Raw genomic sequence first — 27,919 nt, forward strand, 5'->3', positions numbered from 1 at the left:
GATACTAATGGCCTGGAGCAAAACCTTGGGCAAAAGCTTAATTTCACTTCTTACTCTTCAGAGAAGTCCCTGGCCAGGCACCGCGGCTCTGCTCACCAGCAGTGGGACTGTGTCCCATGCCAGTCCCTGTGAGCAGCATCCATGGGGCACTGCTCAGGGAGCATGGGGGAGCTGAGAGTTCAACACGTGTCCTCCTGCCCCATCGCTCAACCGATGCTGAATTTAATCCTCCTAAAAATCCCTGCCCGGGACTCCACTGATTGGGTATGCCCCTAGAGTGGGAAATACGTTCCTATTGTTGACTATCTGTGAACAAAACTGACTTAGGTGCGCTGTTAACACAAAGCACAGCCTTTGCACAGGCCAGGTAGGCATGGAAGAACTATGTGGAAAGTAAATGTCTTTTTTTGTCCCATTGAAATTTTGCAGATTAAGGCTTTTCTGCTCTTGATAGAAGAAGTCTCTATCAGGAGGAACATTCAATGTGTGTCACGAGACCATTATTGGTTTCTTTACTGCTCTATTTGGGATGTATGCATTTGGAAAATGGGAGAAAACAGTGGCCAATGACAAGAAGGGCAATGGGAAAACAGAAAAGCAAAAGACTGTAATGCAGTCAGATATTTTGATAAGGGGAGTACATGGATGGCTGAAGTGGAAAACAGAATATAATGCTCGCCTAAGAATGCCAAGAGAAACTCCTCTACTTACTAAAATTTCTGATGGAGATTTTTAGTCATTGCTGTGCTGCCCAGAAGGTAGAGGGTGAGCACTGCTCACTAAGCATGGGAAACTGGAGTAAGAAATGGCACAGAGTTATCCAGCCTGCTTCTGTACAGACATTCAGGCATCTCCATTAAAATTTTTGGGTCGAAACTCAGATGTTCCACATGGGAAATGCCTCTCTTCTCTGCTTTCCTCTACGCAGTCCAAACGCTGCAGCTGAAATACAGCTTGTGAAGGCCTGTCAGATCTGTGTTTCTGGATTAAAACATATTTTCAGCAAAAGTATGTAAGATCTTCTCATCAAAAAAGTAAAACAACCCTTTTGGAGGGGGGAAGTCCTTGGCTTCAGACTGCCCAGTAACACTATTGCCACAGAAGAAGCTGTGGAGGTAAAAAGTGACTCCAAAACCTTCTTGCCCTGTGCAGTCTTGGCTTCCCAAAGCTTTTGCTGGCCTTGCCCCGATAGTTCAGCGATAGAAACTTACCACTCAGGCTTGTCATGGCACAGAAAATAACAGGGTTTGTGGCTCTCTGTGGTGAGTCCTAATAGCTGCAATCACACAGATGAGCTTATCTGACCCCTAACCTCTTCCACCATGGTGGTCCCCTCAGTGGTTTCAAATTGTAATATGCCTCCTATTCACTGCAAACCATCTGGGTGGTTTTTGCATGTTACCTCCTTTGAACAAGGGCTGTGTATAGATTTCCAGAGCTAAAATTTTGGTTTGTAATGTGTGGAATTTGACCACACTGCCTACTTCATTTCTTCTCCTTGTCCCTCTCCTAAAACTTTTGTTCACTAGTCTCTGCTCACTTTTCTTTGAGAGGCTTTGGCCTGTTTGGAGAGGTGCTGGGAGGAGACACCCCTGCATCAGACCAGCCTCAGCTATAAGCACCCACTCAACCCAGTGTCTTTATCTTCTCCCACAGTTTTTGCCAGAATCCTGAAGGGTCCTGAATCCCAAAACATCACCTTTGGCTCCATGGTGACACTGCGCTGCACAGCAGCAGGTGCTCCAGTTCCCACTGTCACCTGGCTGGAAAACGGGAAAGCTGTAAGTGCTGCTTTTCTGTCCCCAGTTCCTGTTTCTGCCTTTTGTAGTGCTTGCTGTTCAATCACTCTGAGACAGTCTCATCTCCCCTCTGCAGTGCTCAGTTCTGTGAAACGCTCTGCCTTGTCCCTTAGCGTCGCATGGATTAATTGGGTAGGATCTGGAATGCCAGAGATGAAGGACGCGTGAGATACTTGCAAGATCCTCCTGGGTGTCTAGGAGGACTTAATTATGAGTTTAAGTATTTCTACAGCCAGCTTTCCTGGCCTTTCTCCTAGTGTGATGGCAATAACATGACAAAATGGCTTACTTGATAAAATTAGAAAAGCTGAGGCAGTTAAATAAAGCAAACTTGTTTTGAGGCATAATATGCTGTAAGCACCAGGACTTGAAAACCGTCTGGTGCTCACAGGAAATCGATCTGTGGATTAATCATCCTGGCCATCTAATGTGGGTGCCTCCTTTGCATTTACCCAATTTAATGTCCACATGTAAGCCACTGCAGTGCTCCTCAGCTGGACTGAAGAGTCCTTTGACACCCAGCATAGCCCCTCAGGGGTGAAGATGCATGCCAGAACCACAGCAGCTCTCCAGTAGGTGCAACAATGAATTCCTTCCAACACCCTTTTTGACATGGATTTCCTCCAGCCTTCACGTGTTTGTAATGGCCATGCTATATATTCTCCATGGTCTTCCAACAGTTTTCATAAAGTTGTGTGGCCTGGAGCACAGTGCTGTGGAGGCAGCTGTGTGCATACCAGTGATTTGCCTCTTCTCTTTCTCACTGATCCTTCTGGGCACTGGCTGGCCATGGGCATTCCTGTTGGCTTGCTTGTCCAACAGGACCAAAGGATCCTCTCACTTAAATTTCTTACTTCAGGATGCTATTCCTGTCCTGCTCCATATCTCTTCTCTCCATCTATTAAAATATGTCATTAAGGAGCTCGGGCTATTCTGCAGGCTGTCTAACCTTCTTTATCTCCACGAACACTTTTTGTGTCTTCCAGTCTTATATGATTATTTTCCATATTAAAGCTATTGTAATATGGCTACATTATATTCTATGTTATATTCTGTGCTCAGACTGGTAGATGAGTCCCTTCCCTTGTGTCCATCCTCCAGATTTCCATATTGGCCACTGCCATGGCCTCTGGATTAACAATGCCTGTCCCCCAGACCCTTTTTATCCACTCCTGCCAGTGACTATTCCAGAGGTCATGCTCTTGCTGGCAGTTTTCAGAGCAGCTGAGGAAACAAGAAAGATGAAGAATTCACTGGTCTCTTTTCAGAGGGCCGATGAAGAGCAAGGGTCCTCAGAGCTTCAAGGACCTATATTTTAGGACAGCCAGTTCTTCAACTTCCTTGCTTTCAATGGCTCCCTACTTGTGGGATTGGGAGGACCCTGCTATGCCAACCTCCCATTGGTGCATGAGTCTTGTAGAGAGCTGTACGCTGGTTGATGTGTCACTGCTGGTGAAAGCATAGTTCATGTTGCATTCACTCCATCAGCTGACATGGAGCATTCTTCACTTCCTGGACCAAGCCAAGAAGAACAATCTCAGCTCTCCATGGTCAGGTTTCCTGGCTTGAGAGGCCTCTGCTGTGCAAAATCCCGTGGAGGGTCCCAGGTTGGACCTGGGGCTCTGGTAGAATCTGTAGAAGAGCAGCAAATTGGATGAAGGCAGGGAAATCATTTCAGATTGCAGCAGATACTGCTCAGTGCTGGCTAGGTTCTGGGAGGAAAAAATTGTAAAAATAAATCTGACCAGTGCTACGGTTAAAGAGAAACTCTTCAATCATGAAAAAATATCCTGAGTTCTCATTCATCTGAATTGACTTGATAGTATAATGCCAAAAAGCTGCTCCCTGCTTTTGCACTGTGACCAGCCTGCCACACATTTAAGATGAAATATTTACAATAGTTGTGTTAGTCTTGTGATTTAGTCATTTCTTCCCCCGCAAATCTCCTTTCCATACATCTGAGTCAAGCTAGAGTGGGACAGAACAAATGTATTACTTTTTGTATTTTCTTTTTGGAGAGAAAACAATGTGCTTCCTAAAGACAAGATGCAACACTGATGTGTTCCTCCTTGCTTTTCAGTTATTACCAATAATAACTTTGGAAGCAGACACAGATCCCATTGAAACATGTTTCCACTAACTTCCAGGGTGATCAGATTAATCTATCTCACCTCTCAGCTAGATGTGTAGATAGAGCACTTTGCTCAGATAGATCCAGACACACGACTTTCACTGTCCTTAGGGCCAGGACATACCAGTGGGGTCCACAGATGGCCACTTTTCCCTTCGATGCTTCCTACTGGTATGAAGAACAGAGCAGGCAATGCTGCTCTATGCTATTGCCTTTGCAAAGCATGGTCCTGATGTGCTGTGCCTGATTTTAACGAGTGCCAAAGGGGTAGGAAAGGCTTGAAGATAAAACGAGGTCTGACTGGCCAAAATCAGCAGGCTCCAAGTTCATTCACCTGTAAATTTCTCCCCTGGGGAAAGACCTGACCAATGCCACCACATCTGCTGCTGCTTCAACATTTCCAGGCAGTAGGGAAGAACATGTATGGAGTATCCACTAGAGCACTGGAGTCAGAGCAAAACTGAGATCTTTGGAACTGAAAATTAATTGCAAGAGTATTGTTGAAGTATGGACTAGGAGAAGTCTCAAACATTTGCTTTTGTCCATGAAAGCTATGAAAACAGCAAAATAATGCCAGCAGCTCCAGCTCTCTGCCATTTCCATCTGCTTGCTGCATCTTTCTCTGCCAAGCTTGTTGTGAAGTGGTGAATCTCTTGGGGTTTTTTTCGTGGTTTGTTTGTTTGCCTTTGTTGGAAATGCCATTGCAGTGGGCTTTTCATTCCCTTAGGTTTCTGCAGGGTCTATAGCAGAAAGTGTGAAGGACAGAGTGGTTGACTCAAGGCTGCAGGTGTATGTCACCCGACCCGGCCTATTCACTTGCCTCGCCACCAACAAACACAGCAAAACCTTTGGTGCCGCCAAAGCCGCCGCAACCATCAGTGTTTCAGGTATGCTGGGAAGGAAAGGGTTGTTAACAACTTACCCTTCCCTGCAGGCCTGGCTTTCCTACTGGGAAATGAGGTGGAGGAGGAGGGAAGGCCTTGGAGAGCTCATAGTTCACAGGGGGCTAAATTTCAGTACCAATGCCTGCCCCGCTGGGCTCTTTCCTCATATATTCTTACACCCGGGAGACTGGCACAGCTGTCGCTTCCTGCATGCCTGGTGCTGTCTTGTACGTTGTGTCCCAGAAGTGCTTGGTAAGTCCATCCATGCGGAGGAAGCCATGGCTGCAGCCCAACATTGGTGTCACCTAACAGCAAGGTGAAAATAGCTTTCCTCAGATCACAAGCTTCTCAGGGGCTGCATCTCTCCTACCACCCCATCTCTTGATGGGAGAAAGAGAGGACGAGCAGGGGGAGCAGCTGCAGCCACCCACCTTGCGAATGGAGGACAGTGTCTGGTGGTTGTGTAGGGCCCAAAGATTAAGGCAGATTTCCTACCACGTAACTTTTAGCTACCACAAATGTGACAATGACAGATCAGTGATGTCTTTTCCATTTCTTCTTTCTTTTGACTCATCGCCATTGCTGGGCCTGGTGCCTCCCCGGCAGAGTGGAGGTAAGGATGGGCTTTATGTCTGCCTGGGGATCCTGTGGGTCAGGGAGGGTAACAATGATGAACTAAGGGTATTTGGTGAATTTTGCTTAAAGGAAAGGGGTAGATTGCTGGAATGGCAAGCATGCGGGTGAGACTCACTGGAAGGTACACTGGGATCCTTTATGCAAGCATGAACAGAGCCTGGGCCCATCAGATAATGATGCCTCTGCACTGAGCCACTACTGGAGCACACATCACAGTTATGTGCCCATGACTTGACTGACACTGTAAATTTACAGACAAAAGTCTAGCTGTGTGTTACGCTCCTGTCTACACAGAGCCAATAAATGTATTTTTGTACAATGATCACTAGAGTAAGGCAAAAAGCATTTAGATATTTGTTGGAAGCAAAGTTGTAGATGAGGAATGCCTCTTGTATGTGATCAGAGGTGCTCTTTTGCCAGTTACTTTCTGGAGTGCTGAACAATTAGTCTGACTTTTTATTTTTAGAACCCTAGCATATTCCTACATGTGGTGTGGGTAAATTGGTCTGAAAAGAAAATGGAAAGGCTAGCTGAGACCTGGCAGTGCTCAGAACGAAGAGCAGAGCCTGAGGAAATGTAAGAAAATGGCTCAGCTAATCTGCTGGCACACCTGGTTCAGGGCGTTTGCAAAGGATTTGGAGACTCCAGCAATGATGGCAGACTTATGCCTTGCACCTTCACCTGTGTAGGCGTGACAGGTGCAAGAACTGTGATCCAGTGCTCAGCCCTTATCTCTCAACTGTTCTTGACATTTGCTGCACAAAATCCTCTTTCTGTAATAAGGCACTGCAAGAAACATCATTGCTTCTGCAGACTGTGTCTGCAGATGGTGAAAAAGCAAGGAAACATAATACTGACTCTGGTGTGCTGATAACAATGGGACCTTGCCAGGCTACAGCCCACCAAAGCCAGCAGCACAGCTGTTCTATTCAGCCCTGTGCCCTCTCTTGCCTCTCAGGTATAGGAAGGATGCACTTAGCATGGGAGGCACATGGGGTGTCACCAGGACAGCGTGTGTGGTGTGCCCTCTGCCATAGTGGGGATTGTTGTGTGGAAGCCACCTAGGAGCAAAAAAAAAAGAGGAAGAAAAAAAAAGATTAATATTGACCGCAAAACAGTGGAGCTAAACTGAGGGCAGAAAGCATCACCTGCTGATTGCAGCATCTGCAAAGCAGAAATTTGGGCATGCTATGTACTCTGTTGCCCATGTAGGTCCTGTTTTCCTAAGAAAAACAGCAAGAATGCCCCAGAGCATTGACAATGGGAGACTGTTTGGACAGAGAAGTAAAAGGCAAGGTTACAAATAGCTCTCCTGACTGCTCCAAATGGTTGACATGTTGAGAACTGACATCCCTGACCCCAGTTACACTGGTGGGGTGAGCAATGGGGACAGCTGCACCCCCAGCTCCCCCCACCAGTTTGGGTGCAGGGGGGGTCATTTTCCCAGGTGTGCCCTACTGCACAGCAGTGCCCCCTGACCTGAGTGCATCCGCAAACCCCTGCTGGCACTCTCCTCTCCATTCCCCTCTGGTGCAGGGCTGTGGGTTTACCCTACGTGTTTGCTCTTGTCGCTGACAGCAAACTGTATAAGGGTGATGCAGGCTACTGCAGCACCTACAGAGGCGAGGTCTGCAGTGCCATCCTGTCAAGGAATGCTCTTGTTTTCTTCAACTCCTCCTATGCTGACCCCGAGGAGACCCAAGAGCTGCTTGTTCACACTGCCTGGACAGAGCTGAAAATGGTGAGTTCGTTCTGCCAGCCGGCCGCCGAGTCCTTGCTGTGTAACTACATCTTCCAGGAGTGCAAGCCTTCGGGAGGGGGGCCAGCCCCCAAACCCATATGCAGGTAAAGAAACACAACGTGCTCCTCTTTCACTTTTGTTCTGTGGGCATGTGGCTGTTTAGAGTCTGCCCAGCCACACAGTAGCATTGTGCTCTCTGGATTGGTGTGTTTTTTCCTTTCTTCTCCTTCGGCATGCACAGAGAGGGCCTGATGCAGTGTTCAGCGGTGACTTTCAGGCCCAGAGATTTGTGCTATATCAGGCTTTTGGTGGCAGACATTGAAAAGATACATCCCTTTGAATGACATTGTTGATAGAAGTAATTAACATATTGCCACCAGTTAGATCTTGCTAGGTCAGTGTGTACTCATTACTATTATCAAAAATGTGCTTGTTTGGAATTTTGACTAAATATGGACACAGTGCGTGCAGCAGATGTGGCCAGGGCGGGACACTGATCATTCAGCACTTCCCACCACCGCAGCGATGGAATTGAAAAAGACCGCACTGGAGACAGTGTCAGCGTAACTGCACCTGCTGAACCAAACCTCCCCTCTGGCACACGTATCCTCTCATGGCCAGAGGAATGCGCAGTCAAACGGACCTGGCAAGGACCCGCGGAGTCCAAAGCATCTCACGCAGCAGCTAATCCCCTGCTGACAGGTGCTTGTGTGGCACGTCCCAGGCACACAGTCTGTGCAGCCCATTGGGCAGCCCTCTCTATTGCACTCTGTCCGCTCCAGCAGCCACTGAGAAGAGCTTCCTCCTTCCTCTTTGCAGCAAGATATAAATGAGCCTTCCCCAGCCTAGAATAAACCAGCTTTCTAAAAGCTCTCTCTGTAGGTCTTGCTTTTCAACCCTCTGTATCTCTTGCAGCTTATTTTTCTGTGACAACTACATATATATGTAGCAAAATTGTGGATATGCTACTTCTCCCCATGATGGCACAGGGCCTGCCTGTTGTGCTGCAGAGAACAGTCCCCGTGGATATTTTGGGCCAATGCTCTCCTTTTCCCTAGCACTGCTGTCTAGCATGACGGGTCTGTGAAGGACTGCTGTCTGGTTGCCCTTTGCTCTACGTTTGGGCAGCTGACATTCCTGCCTAAATGCAGCGCTCAGCTCTTGTCTCTCATGAACTGCATCCTGAAACAAGATTATTCAGATCAGCGTTTATCAGGAGAGTGGCTCCATTTCTGGTGCCTGGACTGAAATGCACATCTTGTCTGCAGACACGGCAGGAACAGAGGCAGCGCTCTGACAGCTGGAGGTGGGCCAGACGTAGTCTAGTGGCAATTATTTTTCCAGTTATGCAGGGGCTTTTTAGGACAGTAAATAGCACACTGTCTTTGCATTCAAGGCCTTTCTGATCTCTTCTCCTTCCACAAGTCTGAAACAAAGGCATGGAGGAAAACACCAGTATGGAGCCTGACAGTGCATTGTGTTCTCCATTGGTTGCCTGAGCTGCTTGGTGTTCCTCAGTCAGAGCACATGTATCCTAAGAAAGAAATGTATTTGCAAGTATCCGTAAATAATCCTGCAGACAAGTGCTGAAGTTGCTTTTTGTTGGCAGACTCCTCCCCTCTGCCTTGATGTGCTGCTCTTTGTCATTGTGCCCTTTAGTACACGATCTCTCTGCCTATTTTCAAGATGTGTGACAGTATTTATATCTGAGCCACACAAGCGCGACACATTTGTCAGTGAAGGACCTTGCACGGTGCTCCACAGGACATGTCACTGAGGGCTGGGTAAGGCGCTGGCTTCATTTCACCCTGTTCATGGGTGGCCCAGCAGGGATCAGAACTGGTGTGAATGAAGACTTGCCCTCTTGGGGCACTGCTGGGCGGTGCAAGTCTCCAAAGGGCCTTCCACTAGCATGCAAAGCCTATGCCAGTGTGTCTGAATCCTAACAGATCTGCCTGGCACCATCTTTCTTCAAATCCACAAGACAATCTGCAGATACATCCATTTATTTTTTTTCCTTCAGGAGTTTTTCTCAGTGATTTTATTGTGAATTTAAATGTGGCTTCTTTCACGACAAGAGCCCTGGGACAGCGTTCCTCTGGTTTCCTGTTCCCAGAGCCCATTGGCTGGACAAGTTAGCCCCACGCTCTGTCTGACAGCTCAGACATCATCTGTCCTTCTGAACAGTTGAGACCTCGGGGGGCTCCCGAATGCATTTTGCGCAGTCTTGGTTGCTTTCCAGTTATCTTATCTGCTTTCTACTGATAGCTTTATATCTCTCTGCTTGAACTGTCTAGACAACACCAGCTTTCAGCTGAACTGCAACAAGAGTAAAAATGTAATTGTCCCAGAGGCTGTAGAAATCACCTCGCTTTTGAGGGACGGATTTCTCTTGGTATGTTTTCATGTGCTTTTGTCTTTTTTACTTCTTCTTTGTGCCATTTCTTCTCTCCTATGTAATTTTTGTTGTTCGTTTTGGTTTGGAAGCTAGTTAGCTAGAACAAACTGAGCAAGACTTTTACAAAAATAAATGCTGGCAAAACAAGATGAAGTGAAACAGAAGAAAACAACATGGGAAAAACTTTACTTTCCATATATTCGATGCAAATTGATTAGAGTAAGAGTTTTCCTACTTTTAAGAAAAGTGATACTTCATCTCATAATTCTTGATTACTTCTGGCTTTTACCATGGGCTGTTCTGTGATACTAGGAGAAAGCCCCTCCACTTCTATTTCAGTCACTGCTGATATGAAGTGATGGGGCACAAACTCACGTTGGGAAATCCTTCACTTCTGTCAGGTCCATGTGTCCCCTCCCCCTGTGGGCTGCTGCCCCACCTGTCCTTCTCGGCTGCTCCTGGTCTTTGTCTCTCTGTCACGTTACATAAAACTTCTAAAAATACTCCAAAGTAATCTTTGCATATGATCTCATCAAGGTCTTGCTGCTGGGGATTAAGCGTTATAACAATGGCATGATCTCAGCTGCAGGAGGCTGACTGCTCCTCCCTCTGGCTGCCTTGCCATGCTCCCCTACAAGCAGCCATGGAGATGGGGGCTGAGGACCACCTCCTTCTAAAGAGGCAGTGGAAAGACTTGCAGAGGTCTTTGTCTTGCAGGTCTTTGGCTTTCTGCAGCTGCACTTCGCATACAAGGCTTGTTCAAGGATGCTCTGTCTTCAGGAGTGAAGGCAGCTAATGCAGTCCAGGTCTCTCAGTGTCAGCACCTCAGATGCCAGGTTTTCCCATTTTCCTAGTGTCAGCAGTTTACGGGCAGGTTCGGCCCGGTTCTGTGACTAGTGAGGCAGGGGATCCACAGACCCACACCCCTGGAAAAAGGAAAAAGGGAAAGGGTAGGGAGATGGGCCTAAAAACAAAACAGCGGCAACGATCTGAGGAGGAGAACGAATTTGCTAAATAAGATATTGGAATGTAAAATAACACAACTGTCAGCGGTTTACGGGCGTTAGGCCCGATTCCGTGACAAAGGGGACGGGGGACCCACGGGCCCACGTCTCAGGAAAAGGGGAAAGGGGAAAAGGGTAGGGAGATGGCCCTGAGAGCAAAGAACAGCGGCAACAATCTGAGGAGAAACAAACTAATTTACTAAATAAGATATTGGAATGCAAAACAATGCACTATAATACAATATAATTGCAATTTAAGCTGATAAATCCAATACAGAGAGAGAGAACGTCCCAAAATCAAGGTAGGCCTTACTCTACTACCGACGATAAGACGGCTGGAGAGCGAGGTGCTGCAAAGACGAGAGACGGCGGAAAAAAGGGACGAGGTCTTGTGATCTGCAAGTTTTTATACTGCGAGCTTTTATCTTTTCCCTCCGGCTGGAAAATGGTAACAGAGGAGCAAAGTGCTGTGGGGAATGTAGTAGTCCTTCTCTTCTGAGAGCCAGGTACATTCACTACATGATGTTATGATGTGGAGTACCAATAACTGAAAATCATAAAACCATGACACACAACATAATACGATATAATTGGTATTGAGGCTAATAAATCAAATAAAATGAGAGAGAGTGTCCAAAAACTGAAGGCCTTACTCTAATGCTGAAGACAAGATGCTGCCGAGACAAACAGAAAAAGAGAGAGAGAGCAAAAAGGGACAACTCATGATCTGCAAACAGTTTTATCTTTCCCTCTGAATGGAGAATGGAAACAGAAAGTGGAGGAAGGAATCAACCAGAGGTGGATAAAACCAAGAGCAAGGTAGCTGGGTCTTCAATAGCTTCAGCCTGCAGATGTGAAGAGTGTCCACTGCCACTGCAAAAGATCTGTCACCCTGGAAGAATTCCCAGAGGCCTCCATCCTTCTGGTGCTGCAGAAGATTTGCAGTGAAGGTGTTCTTCACTGAAGCTCACGACCTTCTACTCTTGCCAGACCTGTTGGTAGTAACGAAATTGCGTCAGCCAGCCAGGTGGTGAAATTGGCTGAAGCCTTCAGCATGGATGCCAGCAGTGTATTCCTGCATAACTGTGTCATTCTGTGGTGGTCAGGAAGGACATGCATCCTCAAAGGATTGCAGCTGAGTTCAGCAAAAATCATCTCTGTACATTATCTCTAAGCTGGTTGTGCAACTCAGGCTCTCAAGAATAAGTGAATAAATAAACAGATCACCAACAAATTAACTAATACAAGAAACACTCAAACTTTCCAGTATGGCACAGTTACATTTATGATTTTTTTTTTTCCTAGATATTACTGCCTTGGCCTTCTCCACAAAGCAGCTTCAGATCTAAGGAACACTTAAACATACACAGTATGGCTTGCCAGTGAATATTTCACATTGTTAGGGAGGCAATACATTAGGTAAGAGGCAGTTTGGTCTCTTATTTCACCTAGCATTGCGAAGATTTTGCTGCAGATAGCAGGCAGATAAAAGAGGGAAGAGAAAGGCAGAGAAAAGGTAATTGGGTAGCTGGTTATGTGAGATTAAAAATGCAGGCAAATATTTAGCTTAGAAAAGATAAAGATTTGCAGCTCACCTCTTGTTTTGAACAGATGGCATGTTTGTACAAAATTTATGAACAACAGGTGAGATTTTCAGAATGTACCAAAAATGCTAAGATAACTCCCAGACATGCTGTTTGTTATTAGAAGATGGCAGTAAATGTCTAGGAAATGATGGAAATGAACTCTTCACAGTCTGTGACGTGTGTTTCGTGTTGTGCATAACCCTGCTTCATTAAAAATGTAGCTTAGTGGGTTTCCTAAAGGAAGCTATCACATTTTATGCAGAATTTCCTTTATGGTTTATGAGCCAGACAGACTGGCTTAAAGAAGCGTAGCCCCACTAATGGTTTTCTGTCAGCCTGTATAAGCCCTGCACACCACCGCTAGGTGCAGCAGCTGTTATCAAGCCATTGACCGCTGTATTTCACTGTTTTTTGCAAAATAATGTAGAGAGAATTGCCTTGCTGTAAAGGATCTCTACTGCTTTAAGGAATGGCTCTCAATGGAGGAAAACTCTCAGCGGGGGATTTACAAGCCGGGGCTGATGCTGCTCGCTCTTCCCGAGTGCAACAGGCTGCCCAGCCTGCACCAGGATCCCAGCGCCTGCACCCACATCCCTTTCTTTGGTAAGGGGCTGCGCTGCCCATCATCTGCAGGGCTGCTTTCTTGGTGAGGAGGGCATGGTGACACCCATGACTTGCAGACAATGTGAAGGCCTGACAGCCTCTCAGTAGCTGTTCTGTGGTCAGATGTGGTGTGCTAAGTGGGAACCATCCTGCCTGTGCCTCTGCAGCTAGCACCTGGCTGTGTCACAATTCCTCCTTACACCTTGTCTTGTCTTTTCACAGATTTTAAGAAGCAGAATATAACCAGTAAGTAGACTTCTCCAGGATCTGTTCTTCAAGAGGGTGGGCATGGCATTTTTGTTGAAGATGCAGCTTGCACAGCATTTTTTAGTGTTTTGTACTAGTCTTTGCTGGCTGGATTCAGTTTGTTACCAGAGGATGACTGAACTCTCACATCCAAGGCATGGGGAAACACATCTCCAGCTGCACAGGTTTTAGGGAGAGCTTGGGCTGGTAGCTGTTGAAGGTGATTAGAGAGTAATGGTGCTTTTAGATCCCCTCCAGCTGTTACCCTGCCTTTCTACCCATTCTTTCTCTTTTTGCTGTGTTTGGAACTTCTGAGACTGCAGTTAGGGCAGTCCCACCCTTACATGCTGTCATTGATGTGGTTACCAACATAGAATCACAGAACCACAGAATGGTTGGGTTGGAGCGGACCTCAAAGCCAAACCACCCTTGAGCACCTACCATGGGCAGCACTGCCACCCAGCAGGTCAGGTCAGAACAGGGCCCTGTCCAACCTGGCCTGGAGCGCCTGCAGGGATGGGGCACCCACAGTTTCTCCAGGCAACATGTGCCAGTGCCACATCCAGCTGCCTCCATGTGTCCCTGAAGCCATTTCTCTAACATCCCTCCAAAACTACCCCTGAATCCCAGCCATCCCTTGCTGCAACTTCTGCCAGCCCCATGCTCTCCATGGGGGATAGAGCATGAGGAGGGTGCCAGGAGCACGCGGCAGTTCCAGCCTCTCCTTTTTCAGCATGTCCACCTATAAGACCTCTGTATTTTTCAGCCCCTTAAGGGGACAGCGATGCTTCCCTTTGTGCCATAAGACTCTCCACATTGCATCACACTGATGTCACATTCAGTGCAAAAAAGGCTTTTTTTCATGTCAGCTACTAGTTCAGATGGATTTCAGGTATTGCTCTCCTTGCCTTTTAATGGGCAACACTGAAAACTCTGGGCTCAGGCACACACCTGTGTTTTAGGGCAGCTCAACAAGGTTTTACACTTCTGCAGTGCTACAGGCACTGCAAATAGCTTACGTACCAGCCAAAGAAGCTCAAATTACAGCATTTTACCTTGGTCTTATGATGAGCCAAGTGTTCTTACAGAGTCTGCAGCCATTTCTAAACTGAGGTACTTCCATATCTTGGGCTACAGGGGCTCAACCTTGTGTTTGAAGTCACCTGCCTACAGTAAACCTGGTGGTGCACTGCTGCCCATGGTTACAGCCTGGCACCTATGGATGTGCAGAAAGCTGAGGTTCTGAAACAGCAATTATGTGTGGAGTGGATGATGCAAGAGAAAAAGAGCAGGCAGCCATCATGATGTGCTCGAGAACTGCTGTTTATACTAGTCGTTACTGAAGTGCTCAGGTGCTCTAAACAAACATCTCGTTAGAACTACAGCCCTGGAAAAATTAATCATCTAAGTTTCTCTTACAGGAGAAACAGGGCAATCTGCTCGAGTGAATTAAAATGTGTAGCCTTTGTCTCAAACCCAGATCAAACCTCATACAAATCTTTACTGAAGTGGAAAAACATTTGCTTAAAAAAATCTTTGTTTTAGAATGAGACAGTTTTCCTCCTGTGTTAGTTTCTATGAGCTGCAACTTCAACACAACTGAAAATAAAGCTATGACAGCACTGTTTGCTGACTTACTAATTTATTTAATAAGGTTAATAATGCAGCATCTAACAAGAGGACCCTAATGCATGCCATCAACCAGAATGCTAATCCATGGTCAGCAGTTTCCACACAATTAGCTAGCACATGCTACATATGTAAGGCTGCATCTCCTCTGTTGTCCCTCTTACTTCCTGGATTATGCCAGCATGCATTAAATTCTCCTCTGAGGATAAGTGATGCCCACATTTATGTTTTGGGAACTTACTCTGGGAGTAAAAATCTTCTCTAGACTTCCTGCTGACTTCTTCTGCAGCCACAGTAAGCTTTGTGTATGTGAAGTCAACGGCACATTCTTCATTATGAATAACAGTGCTTTGTGCCGATACCACTGCTTCAGATCTGTAGCTCCCTTTAGCTTGTGGTTTCCACACATGCTGGGAGCCACAGTCCCAAGCATCCAGTCTGAGACGACGAGCACCGCACAGAGGCCAGCAAGAGAGCGCTCCTTGCAGGACCTTGCTGTTCCCACTCCAGCTGCCCCTGGCATTGTGCAGGCTGTGAGCCACACAGCCAGCGCTGCAGTTTGCTTTCTGCAATGGTTTGGCTCTGCAGCATCCCTGTGGGCTCGTGCTGCTTTGTTTGGTTTTGGGGCAGAGCGACAGCCGCAGACACATGGCTCTGTTTCTCAGTCTGGAAAGCTCCACTCCCTTCCTTGGGGTGTTACCAGATGTAATCCTATGTACAGAGCTCAAAATCCATTATTTCAGTGTGAACAGAAAGCTAAGCTCTTCTGTGACTGTCACTGGTCCTTTTGTGTGCTTCAGATCTGCTGCTAATTGTTTTGGCTCTTGTGTAAGGACACGACTTGTCACTACTCACTGCAGGGCATGGTCTCCAGTGCTTGTCCCCACTTTGTTCCTTTTTTTTTTCCTGCCTAGGGACTTGCTACAGTGGCAATGGCCAGTTTTACCAAGGCTGGGCCAACATCACCGCCTCCGGCATCCCCTGCCAGAAGTGGAGCGACCAGGTGTGCATCAGTATGAGATCAGCCAAATGGGGACTTCTTCTCCAGCAAGTTTCCCAGAGCTGGGCAGCCCTGAGCCACAGAAGGGCTGGGCATATGGCAGCTCACCTTCATTCTTGATTGCTTCATATTTCAATCTGCGAGTTCCCCTTCCCATTGCCAGATTCTTTCTTAGTGATTCTTGCAAGCTACTGCAAGCCTGTTTTACCTCTACCTGTCTCTGTTTTTTTTTTCCTTTGTTTTGTTAATACCAGCAGGAAAAATGGTTCTCAAACACTAATCCAAATGGTTTCCTACTCCAAGGCTCCCCACTTACACAGAAGGACTCCTCAGGTCTTCCCCGAGCTGTCTGATGCTGAGAATTACTGCCGCAACCCAGGAGGCGAAAATGAACGTCCCTGGTGCTACACAAGAGACCCATCCGTCACTTGGGAATACTGCAGCGTGTCTCCCTGTGGAGATGGTAGGTGACTGCAGTTTATGATTTCTGTCATTGTGCTTGTTTTGGGAAGTGTTGGTAAAGCATTGACGTGCTGACCATCACACCATGGGTCTCGCAGCCTCACTGATTCATTCTGTCTTCTAGATTCATCCAGTGCTGGTTCTTTGCGTAGATGCACTCAGCATCTTCAGTTTGAAGGTGTAATACCTACTTTAATGATGGGAAAATGAGGACAGAGAAATTGAGCACCTTGCCGGAGATTATAATAAGGCCAAAAGATGAAATCAGATTTCCTGTGGTATTATGAGGGATAGGTTGGCTACAGTGTGCTCTAAGGAAAAAGTAGAGATTATGGCAAATTTTCCAAAGCTGTTTTGCTTTTGGTGATTTTTTTTCAACATTAAAAGAAACCATTTCTATCTAAAAATAAATCTGAAAAAGATGGAAACATTTTCACTCTGTGGAGTTGAATCAAAGCCTTGCTGTTATTTTTTGTTCAAAGAACAATTTTTGAAACATATGTCATCAAAGATACAAGTTTTTAATATTTCACCAAGTTTTAGGATCTCAGGGATTGGAAACAAGACAATTCTGCTTGCACAGAGAACAGAGATGCTGTACAGTCAATGGAACTCAAGTCAGTATCAATTTAGCCGGCCTTAAAAATATCATGTAAATTTACTGGTGTTCTCAACCATTTTCTAGAATGGCTCAGAAAACAACCAGTAGAGGGATACCTGATTCCTTTTTCCCCTAAAAAAAGAGTGAAATTTTACAGTAGCTTACCATATTTTACCCATAAAGTCGCTGAGATGCAAAATTGTTGAAGGGAAGACAATGGTCCAGGAAAATATCACCATATACTTGCCTTGGGCTGACGCTCCTACCTGCAGAATCCTTCTAGGACATGTGATTCATTGTGGTCCACATTGTGGAGTTTAGTTCCTTCCCAGTACAGCCATCAGCTTATTTGAACACTTTGAGACCATTGGATATGATCTTTCACCTGTAATTCTTGCAAATTATATGACTGCTTATCAAAACTAGATTCCTAGCTCTACAGGAACTGCATCTTTACTAGGCCCTGCACTTTCACATTTGTTAAGCAGAAATGGGTTTTTCTTCCTGTATACAAAAGTTCTCTAGTATGATCCTCTCATACAGTCATACTGTTGTATCTGTAATGTTAGTAATTATCAGGACAACAGGCTAGTCAGTTGTACACAAGTACATCTTGAGAGAAAGACCCATCCCTAATAGAACAGATATCATCTTCTGATTTTGTTTGCATTACAGCATCGTTATCGCTAGGAACAAGAAAACCAAATGGAGAGACACCAAACCTCCCCCCTCCTTCATCTTATTCCCCCACATACTCCATGAACATTATCATCTCGATCATCTCCAGCATTGCCCTGATCGTGATCCTCAGCATTATCACACTTGTTTGCTGCCGTCGCCGAAAGCAGTGGAAAAACAAGAAAAGGTAAAGCCCAGGACTCAGTTCAAGGCAACAAATGCTGCTTTGAAACAGAACTTGCCTGAGTCCTGCAAACTCCTACAAGAGGGAGAATGCTATGGCAGCACCAGCGCAAGTTCTGAGGAGTCTCTCTGTGGAAGGTGGCCTGGTGGCTTTTTTGGGGAAATGATGTGAGACTGCTGGAAGGTTCTTTCAGCAGCCCTGCCACACCTCTCTTTCCCATCCTGGAGAAATCCAGCTTCAAGGTACAGATGTAGATCAGGAGCCATGCACATTGACCAACAACTGCTCTGTTGTTTCAGAGAGACAGAAACACCGACACTCACCACTCTGCCCTCTGAACTCCTCCTGGACCGGCTGCACCCTAACCCCATGTACCAGCGGATGCCTCTTCTCCTCAATCCCAAACTACTCAGCCTGGAGTATCCCAGGAACAATATTGAATATGTGAGAGATATTGGGGAAGGAGCATTTGGGAGAGTTTTCCAAGCAAGGTAAGCCATCCATGTGTGAGTCTTCTCCATCTGGAGGTACCTGGAAAAAATAAGCAGCTGGGCATCCATTTGCCTGGACACAAGAAATCCTTTGTTCATTTACCCAAAACAAAACTGGTAGAAGACCCAAACAGTTAAACTCAAGCTTGAGTAACTGTTTCTTGTGGCTACTTTTTTCCTCTGATATTTGTTACAGTACTGCCACAAATGAGCCTCCTGTTCTTCTCTCTAGCAGACGCTGTGTCATACTCACATACCAAAGCCTGGTGTAAAAGCTTAAATTTATAATCCTTATATTTTTTCCAAGAATATTGCCTGTGACATGTGACCTATTGTGAAATGCTTGCATATCCCAGTGTTTGCAAATTGACAGTGTGTACTGGTGTGGTCCTTTACAAAGTCAACATTGGCCAGTACTTACCACAGAGGGCAGTGTGTCATGATGCAGTTAAATCCTGACCCAGTTTCCATTTGATTCAGAGGCAAAACCAAACTAAACCAAAAATCCCCTAAAACCCCAGCCTACTTGATCCAACATCCTTTTTGTGTGCATGTGCATCTTACTTACTCAGTCTTTATTCTTGGAATTCATGACCATTGTTGCCTGTTTTAAATTTAAGGAATTAGATGAGGTCCCAGTTCTGTTAAATCTCGTGGGAAGTGAGGTCATGTATTTCTTCATATGTAAAACACGTTTCATTGAAGACCCAGAGTTGAACCCAATCCTGCTCAGACTGGGGTGGATGGAAGGCATCTTGTACACTTGACAGATTCTGTAATGCCTGCAGGACAGCCTTTGGCTGATCTGCTCTTAGAAAATCCCCCTCCAAATTCCTGAAAAAAGATAGACACACTGTCCAGTTCCATTTTTGCTCAGGGTGAGTATTCTTTGTGCCATAGAGCTAATGACTCTGGGACATAGCTGACTCTGTCACTGCACTGTCTGGAGTAGCATATGACCAAAGCTATCGGGGACTAACGGATCCATGACCTGCCTGGTGGAATTGCTCGCAGTGACTTCCAAGCTGAAGGACTCTGCAGAAAGCAGCCATAAGTGCAGATACTTTCAACATGTATAGTTATGCTGTGGACGTATCCACTAGGAAATGAGTTATGGACAAGTTAAATCATTGTTAGAGTGGAGAAAACAATTTCAATAGATGTGATGAATTTTTTTCCAAGTGAAGGGATATGAAAGAAACGCAGGCATACTTTTCTTTAATATAGAGCAAGCTAAAAATAACAGTTTAAAGGGCAGGCAGTGGGAAAATCGCAGATACTTAGCCTGTGATTGATTGTTAGCCTGGATGGCTGAGCCAAACACATCTGAACTGGAGCTGAGAACAAAGCAGTGAGGACTGCGTCACAGCTGCTGCCTGGGTGTAGAGCCATGGCACAGTGTTGAGGATGTCCCATCATCTGCAGCGTTCTCATGGATGTGACAGCAGGGCAGCGGTCCTACTGCCAAACACTGCCTGCACTGAAGCTCCAGTGCAGTGGTGCCCAGGCCCTCCTGAGCAGGGGCTCTCACCCACCTTGAGCAGGACCTCTCAAAGGGCATCTGAATGTCACTGAAGTGTCGAGAGAAGCAAGTGTTAAAGTGGTGTAAAGAGCTTCCTTTTGCATTTCATCCACCCCAGTGCTGGAATTCCTTTTAGTTAAACCTTTTTGCTATTGTCAGTGGAAAATGGCAAAAGAAAAAAGAAAGCAACACAGTCTTCTTAGCTAGCTTTTGCAATGTGCAGAGTGCTATTCTCTCAGAGATACTTTGTGGCTCAGGGAAGAAGCTGCAGAAATACTACTTCTCCATCAGAAGCCCTTCTGAAGCATTATATTCTCAGGGTAAATTTCAGCCTGTGGCATTTCTATGCGCAGCTCTCAGACCAGCAGAGACTGATGTGCTGACATCCAGCAGCACCAGCTGCGCATCCCTCAGGTCACGAGCGCCATCATGAATCAAACCTTTACCTTGCCGTCGCAGATGAGTAAAATGTACTTGTCTACATGTGTTAAGTGGACATCTCGAGCTAAGTTTAGCAGCCCTCTTACTTCTCCTGGTCTCATATTTCTCCTGCTCCTGTAAACACAGCTCTGTATGCAGTGCCAGTGATGCCTTTGCCAGTTGGCTTGCTGTGAGGCCTGATTCAGTGTTTACTCACTCCTGGGTCAAGCAACATGTTAGGACAGGAAGTGTCTGGCTATCGTTTACCCGCTCCTCCTGAAGGGCTGCAATGTCCACTAAGGGCTCATACTCACTGAAGGGGTTGAGGAAGTAACCAGTTTCCTGATGTCTTTAAAACAAAATGTGGGACTCAGCACAGGCCCATCCTGACTAGGCCTCATTTGGAGACAAGGCTGCCCCAAGGGCCAGGATAGGGTCGCGGGCAGGTCAGAGGTCAGAGTGGGAAGATTTCCTCTTTCACAGATCTCCTCATGTTCTTTCAAGTTCAAAGGGTATTTGATCTGCTGTCTCAAATGCAGATGAAAAACAGCATAGATGTTAGTTTAAGAAACCCAAAGAAACAATACCCTACTCATTCAAAACACTTTTCTGCTCCCACACAAATTTCTCTCCTGTAGAGAGGGTAAAGGTGGGTCTCCACCCCCCTCAGTGTATGCTAATGGAACAACTTAATGGCCTCACAAAAGCTACCCAGCTATGGCACTGGGGAAGATCGCAGACAGGACACAAACTGAAATACAGATTCAAGCAGCTCCACAATTTTTTCACAGTTACTGCTCTGGAAAGAAGGTCTGGCTGGAAACCAGGTGTCCTCTAAGGGTAGAATGGGGACAAAATCTCTTCTTGCACAGCTGGTACCTAAAGCGCTGACAGTGTTGCAGAGATACAATGATAGTGGAGAAAGTGAGGACAGCTGCTGTCTGTCCTGTGCACGAACAGTGAGGTATTTCACCTAAAGCATGTCGGGAGTTTTTTAGAGAGGAAACCCAGACTAATTTCTTGATGTTTCCTATATCTCAAAGAAAACAAACTGTTTTGTAGAAAGCACACTCTAGCCTAGAACTTGAATTCTGTTTAATTTCTGAAGCAGGAGCTTCCCTACATGTGTCCCTCCATCCCTTTCTGTTCACGATGTCTTTTGGGCACTGAGGGTCTCAACTTCGACAGCTGCCAGCCAGGACTGTGACAGAGCCTTTCTCCCTGTTCAGTGCAGTTTCTGTAGATCTGTAAGAACTGGGCTGAAGAAGGCCCAGTAAAAGCTCTGTGCAGCTTAATCTCACTTAAGACACAGTTAGGTTAGTGTATACTCTCAGTGGAGAGCAGATGGATGGGGTACTTCAGGCTTTGGCCCAGGGTGAGATTCTTTCACCAAAGCACGCAGTATGAAGCTATTGTTGCTGTGCTAGTCTGCTAGCCAGTCATGAGAGGTAATCTACAATGAGGCTGCTTGGAAGAGATAAATGCCCTCTTCTTTCTCCTTTTAACTGCTCTGCTGGTTTCTTCGGAGTATTGCTGCTGACTTTCTCAGGTGCTGCAATTAGGAAGCAGTGGGTGCATTAAAAGATAGCTCCTCTCCTACTATACTGGAACTTTGCTGCCAGCACAGGGTAAAAAAGTAGGACATTCTGCTAGAGCAAAGGCAGTAGTAGACAAATGTGGAGCCAGCTCCTCCTCCTTGTCCAAGCCCTTCAGCTGTGATCTGGCCGCCTGTGAGATTCCTCTCTAGATGGGCATTCTGCCATCTTCTGACATTTGACATTTACAGCATCTGAGTGCATCTGTTGCAACTACCATATGTCTGGAGTAGACGACAAGGAAACTGGAAGTTTGCTTTGGAAATCTGAACCTCCTCTTGTGACTACTGAGCAGTAAGGTAACCTGGCATTTGAGCAGTGGGAGGGCAGTCAGGCAGGAGCACAAATTGTAAATGGGTGCCACTGTTCATGGGCTCTAGCTGCCTCTAAGGAGCGTGCTTTAACTGCAGGACCCTGGAAAGAGGAGGCATGGGCAACAAAGTACATATCTGAAGCTTGACCCACATCTGAAGCATGGAAAGTTGCCATGTTTTGGGAGCACTACCCCTGGGTCTTTGGCAAGCCTGCCTAATTAAACTTGCTGAGGGCAGACTGACCTGTTGATAGTGAAACAGAATGAGCCTGTGACTGCTCGAAGTCAGGAAGCTCCACTTCCTACAGATTTCTGTCTCAAAGCTGAAGATTCAGTGTTCAACACAGTGTATTGGTGCATAAGCTTGTTCTTGACAGGGCTTATTTGTGCTTTCTTCCTTCTTACTTGGCACCTATTTCCACAGCGCTTGCAGGAGCATTGCTACTTGCCAGACCTCAGCTCCACTCCATTAAATGCAACCAAAATTAGCTAATGGGCTTTAAACTTGTTAAATTAGAGGTGTACCTCTCTGCCTGTCCCCTGAGCTGTGCCAAAGGGTTATTTTCCTAAAAAATCCCAGGGAACATGCTTACTGTAATTGTTGTTCTCTGATAGTAGCTAGATATACCAGTGCCACAAGTGTGCAGGGCGAGGAACAAAATTGTAAGGAGGCTCTTTCAACATTTTTATATAAAATATGTTTATTTTTGAGCCAGCGCTTCATCATTTTTCATCAGAAACAGCCTGTGTTTAGTGTGCATGCAACTCTCATCGATACTTCCCTCTCTTCCAGGGCCCCAGGACTGCTGCCGTATGAATCTTTCACAATGGTGGCAGTGAAAATGCTGAAGGAGGAAGCATCAGCGGACATGCAGGCCGACTTCCAGAGGGAGGCAGCCCTCATGGCTGAATTTGACAATCCAAACATTGTCAAGCTCTTAGGTATCTGAACGAGGTGTCCATGTATGGGGGTACCTCCTCCTGCAAATCTGCTGGAGTTTTGCTAGGGGCGCAGGGGTGAACCCGCATGCATGACCAGTGCTGAATGACGATGGACTATTCTACAAGAGAAAATAGCTTGTTCAAAAGGGGTGAGCTTTGCTATGAGTCACTGCATGCTCTGCTAAATTCTTCACCTGAACAGGTCTGGAAATACGGGTCTTAAGCAGCTGCCTTAGCAGGACAGCACCTCATAACAAAGCCTCCTCATCCTGTGCTAGAGCCAGCTGCTGACCATCTTGCTCCTTAGATCTGCTTCCAGCTTCATAACACTGGGGCAGATGTCTTACAGGGAAGACATGGGCTTCCTGAAGCTGTGATTTATTTTGCGGGTACTTAAGAAAAAAAACAAGCACATGTCTTGTTCGTTTTATGGATCCCGCTTACTATTGTCATGTCTGAACATTCACCAGCATTAGAAAAACAAAGTGAAACAAACAAACAAAAAAGCCAACCACAACAACAGTCTCTTCCTTCCCCTCCCTTCACAGCTGAAACAAAACTATGTTTTCTTGGGTTTTTTAGAAAGACTTGGTTCCACAGTTTGGCTAATAGGTCATTCCTCTACACAGAAAGCTGCCAACCGGAGTTTATTTCAGTAAATCTTTAGTTTCTGACTGAAGTGGATGATGCTCTCCACCATCACCTGGCAGTCCCACTCAGGGTTGCTGTAGGCAGACCTGATCCCTGTGAAAAAGCAGCTAAGATCCTAATTTATTTCAAAAGGAAATTCCACAAAATCTGGAAATGCATAAACCCCAGGTTTGGGAAAATTGGGTTGACATAAGCACTTTGGCAACAGAAAAGAACAGCAGGAAATGCCCCAATCTCAAGTAAACATTATATTTACTGTCAACACATTATAGGTCAGCAAAGGGCAAAGGTACAGGAACAAACTAGCCTCACATTAAGGGAGTGTGGGGAAAGTGGACATGTTTTTGACCACAGCTTAGACGATAAAGCTCTCACACACGATTCTCATGCTTGTCAGATCCTGATTTTATCACACTGCGAACAGCTATCTGCTTTTTCTCAAAGATTCATATGTTAGGTCATCAACATGAAGTTCAGATTTCACAGTAACTTGGATCACCATTTGCTAAATAAATGCCCCTAAGGAAGCAAAACACATACACTTCAAATGCTGGCTTTTACTAGCTGACAAGTTAATAACAGGCACACAAACGTTTTTGCTTATCTCTCTAACTGGCTTAATGTCACTTTGTGCTCTGTAAATCTGGTTAAAAAGTTAGGTTTGGGAATTTATGTGATAAACTGGTGATCTTTACCCGCACTCACAATACTAATGCAGTAGAGACTCTTCTATTACAAAATTTTCATGTTAAAATATGTATATTACGTACATCTAATTGGTGTGTCTGATCTGAAACACACAAGTAGATCATTAGAAAACTTTGGACAAAGCAAGGTGAACGCTTCTCTACAGACTAGCATGGTGCAACTGAGTCACATTAAATCCTGTTGTATGTGGGAGTAGAGTCCTCTACTCATGCTGGTCCCAGGTAAAACTGGTGTAGAACCTAGCATGTGCCTGCCCATCAGACTGGGTTAGTGACTTGTTAGTGTCTCTCACAGACCTCAGATTTAGATTCCTGTTGAAGGAGCTTCGAAGACACAAAGAAACCTGATGAAATCTGATGGTATTTGCATGCTTCACATTTTCCTCTGTCCCCACATGCATTCTTGGGAATCTCCCCTTTGTATTATGTATTCTTGGATATTTTTGGTCTTGCCACAGCAGAAACTTCTTTCTTTACAAATGACCCGAATGGTACATGTATCTTCTTCCAGGTGTATGTGCTGTTGGGAAACCCATGTGCCTGCTGTTTGAGTACATGGCCTATGGTGATCTCAACGAGTACCTGCGCGACCGCTCGCCCCGCAACCTCTGCAGCCTGGTGCAGAGTGGCCTGGAGGGACGGGCCTGCCTCCCCAATCCGCTGGCACTATGCTGCACCAGCCAGCTCTGCATTGCTAAGCAGGTGGCTGCAGGCATGGCCTACCTCTCTGAGCGCAAGTTTGTTCATCGGGACTTGGCCACCAGGAACTGCCTGGTGGGGGAGAACATGGTGGTCAAAATTGCTGACTTCGGCCTCTCAAGGAACATGTATTCAGCTGATTACTACAAAGCCAATGAGAATGATGCCATCCCCATCCGCTGGATGCCACCCGAATCCATTTTTTACAACCGGTACACCACAGAGTCTGATGTGTGGGCCTATGGAGTGGTGCTGTGGGAGATCTTCTCCTATGGCATGCAGCCCTACTATGGGATGGCTCATGAGGAGGTCATCTACTATGTGAGGGATGGGAACATCCTGTCCTGCCCAGACAATTGTCCTCTGGAGCTCTACAACCTGATGCGTCTCTGCTGGAGCAAGCTGCCAGCTGACCGGCCAAGCTTTGCCAGTATCCACCGCATCCTGGAGCGCATGTATGAGAGGGCCGTGGCCTCCCCACAGGTCTGAGGGATGTGGTGAGGAGGCCCCCATGTCTATCCAACTGCAGGCTCCTGAGCTCAGAGCTCTGATTTAGAGGGAGGAGAAACACCTTGTTCCTCTACCAAGCAAGGAGTGTGGACTGCACCCCCCTTGGGGTGGACTGTACCTCCTTGAGGTGGACTATACCTCCCAGATTATGGGGATAGCTCCCAGCCACCAAGCTGGTGCTCCTTGGGTTGGCTGGCGAGCTGGCTGTGCTAGCTCAGGACCTGCTTTAGTCATTTCCAGGAGCACAGAGTTCCCCAGGCAAAGCAGACCAACCTCTTCCTGGGGGAACTTCCCACCAGTTTTCTCCCTGTTCTTCTGCATTTATGCACCTGGCTTTTAACTTCCTTTTCCCTTCCTTACATGTCTTCAACTACTACTTGTAAAAAAAAGAAAAAAAAAGATTGCAGAAATCAATCCTCTTTTGGATATTGCTTACCATTTTATTTTCGCATGCTCACTTCATTTTGTAGAGGAAGGATATTGCTGAAGGCATAGTCCACTGACTTTTTAACTTTCTGTTTGTTGCTCATGAACACAACACAGAGGCAAATCAAGAGCCTGCAGGACCACAAGTGGTAGCCAGTATGTCATGTTAAACAAAATCCTATCCTAGGATTTATATATTCAAACGAGGGAAGTCCACATTGAGGGTCATTTAATTTTTGCTAAGATCTCACCAGAAGTTTCTACAACAAAGCCACTGGTTATTAGAGGACAAATTAATCCTAAAGGCCCAGTCCTGCACCCAGCTAGTCTCTCAGCTGTGTTTATTTCCCTCTGCCTGCAGCACAGTGCCCACCATGCTGAGATCAGGGAAAAACATAGATTCATTCACTCATAGAATCACCAAGGTTAGAAAAGACCTCCAAGATCATCCAGTCCAACTGTCCATCTATCACCAATATTTCCCCATTAAATCATGGCCCTTAGTACAACATCTAAATGTTTCTTTAACACCTCTAAGGACAGTGACTCCACCACCTCCCTGGGCAGCCCATTCCAGCACCTAACCACTCCTACTGAATACAGAGGGATGATCACTTCCCTACTCCTACTGGCAACACTATTTCTGATCCAAGCCAGGATGCCATTGGCCTTCTTGGCCACCTGGGCACACTGCTGGCTCATGCTCAGCCAAGCATCGACCAACACCCCCAGGTACATTTCTTCCACACAGCCTTCCAGCCACTCTGCCCCAGGTCTGTAGCATTGCCTGGGGTTGTTGTGGCCAAAGTGCAGGACCCGGCACTTGGTCTTGTTGAACTTGATCTTGTTGAACTTGGTCTTGTTGAACATCATCCCATTGGCCTCAGCACAGCAATCCAGCCTGTCCAGATCCCTCTGTAATGCCTTCCTACCCTCAGGCAGACTTCCTCCCGAATTGTCTGCAAACTTACTGACAGTGCACTCAGTCCCCTCATTCAGGTCATCATTAAACAGGACAGGCCTCAGTACTGACCACTGGGGCACACCACTCATGACAGGTCACCAGCTGGATTTAACTCCATTCACCACCACTCTCTGAGCCCAGCCCTCCATACAGTTCTTTACCTAGCAAAGAGTATATCTGTCCAAGCCATGGGCTGCCAGCTTCCCTGGGAGAATACTGTAGGAGACAGTGTCAAAGGCTTTGCTGAAGTCTAGGTAGACCACATCAACAGCCTTTCTGTCATCCACCAGGTTGGTTACTTGATTATAGAAGGAAATCAGGTTGGTCAAGCAGGACCTGCCTTTTGTGAATCACTGCTGGCAGGGCCTGATGTAGATGACAGTCACACTGGCAAGCCTCCAGTCTTCTGGGACCTCTCTGATTTACCAGGAATGTTGATAGACGGTGGAAAGTGGGTTGGCTATCACCTCCCTGAGCTCCCTCAGCACTCTTGGGTGGATTCCGTCTGGCCCCATGGGCTTGTTGCAGTCTAGATGGAGTAGCAGGTCTCTACCCATTTGCACCTGAATTGTAGTGGGTTTATTCTGCTCCCCAACCCAGACTTCCAGGTCAGGGGGTAGAGTACCCCGAGGATAACTGGTCTGACTTTTGAAGACAGATGTAAAGAAGGCATTGAGAACCTCAGCCTTTTCCTTATCCTCAGTGGTCATGTTCGCAGCCACATCCAGTAAAAGGTGGAGATTCTCCTTATCCCTCCTCTTACTGTTAATATATTTTTTAAAAAGTTTTTTGTTCTCTTCTACCCCAGCAGACAAGTTCAGGTTGGGCTTTTGCTTTTCTGATTTTCTCCCTGCATAACAACTTCTTTGTAGTCTCCCCGAGTTGCCTGTCCCTTCTTCCCCAGGAGGTACATTCACTTTTTCTCCGGAAGCCTCAGGAAAAAATTCCCTGTTCATCCACACTGGCCTTCTTCACCGCTGGCTCATCTTATGTCACAGGAGGACAGCCTGCTCGCGCACCTTTAAAACTTCCTTGGTAGGAGTCTCCAGCCTTCCTGGACCCCTTTACCCTTCAGGACTGAACAACAAGGGATCCTC

General features: G+C 46.3%; 1 protein-coding gene across 1 annotated transcript in view; it reads left to right on the forward strand.

Moving 5' to 3' along the window:
- Positions 1–26,294, forward strand: part of MUSK (muscle associated receptor tyrosine kinase) — a 47,863-nt gene extending 21,569 nt beyond the window's left edge. Inside the window, exons 6-17 of the mRNA XM_021381537.1 lie at positions 1,657–1,781; positions 4,658–4,817; positions 5,421–5,427; positions 7,029–7,295; positions 12,607–12,782; positions 13,005–13,028; positions 15,572–15,660; positions 15,961–16,120; positions 17,396–17,585; positions 17,882–18,073; positions 22,717–22,865; positions 24,735–26,294. Of these exons, the coding sequence (XP_021237212.1) occupies positions 1,657–1,781; positions 4,658–4,817; positions 5,421–5,427; positions 7,029–7,295; positions 12,607–12,782; positions 13,005–13,028; positions 15,572–15,660; positions 15,961–16,120; positions 17,396–17,585; positions 17,882–18,073; positions 22,717–22,865; positions 24,735–25,411 (2,216 nt within the window). The 3' untranslated portion in view covers positions 25,412–26,294. The remainder of the gene's footprint in view (positions 1–1,656; positions 1,782–4,657; positions 4,818–5,420; positions 5,428–7,028; positions 7,296–12,606; positions 12,783–13,004; positions 13,029–15,571; positions 15,661–15,960; positions 16,121–17,395; positions 17,586–17,881; positions 18,074–22,716; positions 22,866–24,734) is intronic.

Source organism: Numida meleagris, chromosome Z, assembly GCF_002078875.1.
Source record: "Numida meleagris isolate 19003 breed g44 Domestic line chromosome Z, NumMel1.0, whole genome shotgun sequence".
NCBI lineage: Eukaryota > Metazoa > Chordata > Aves > Galliformes > Numididae > Numida > Numida meleagris.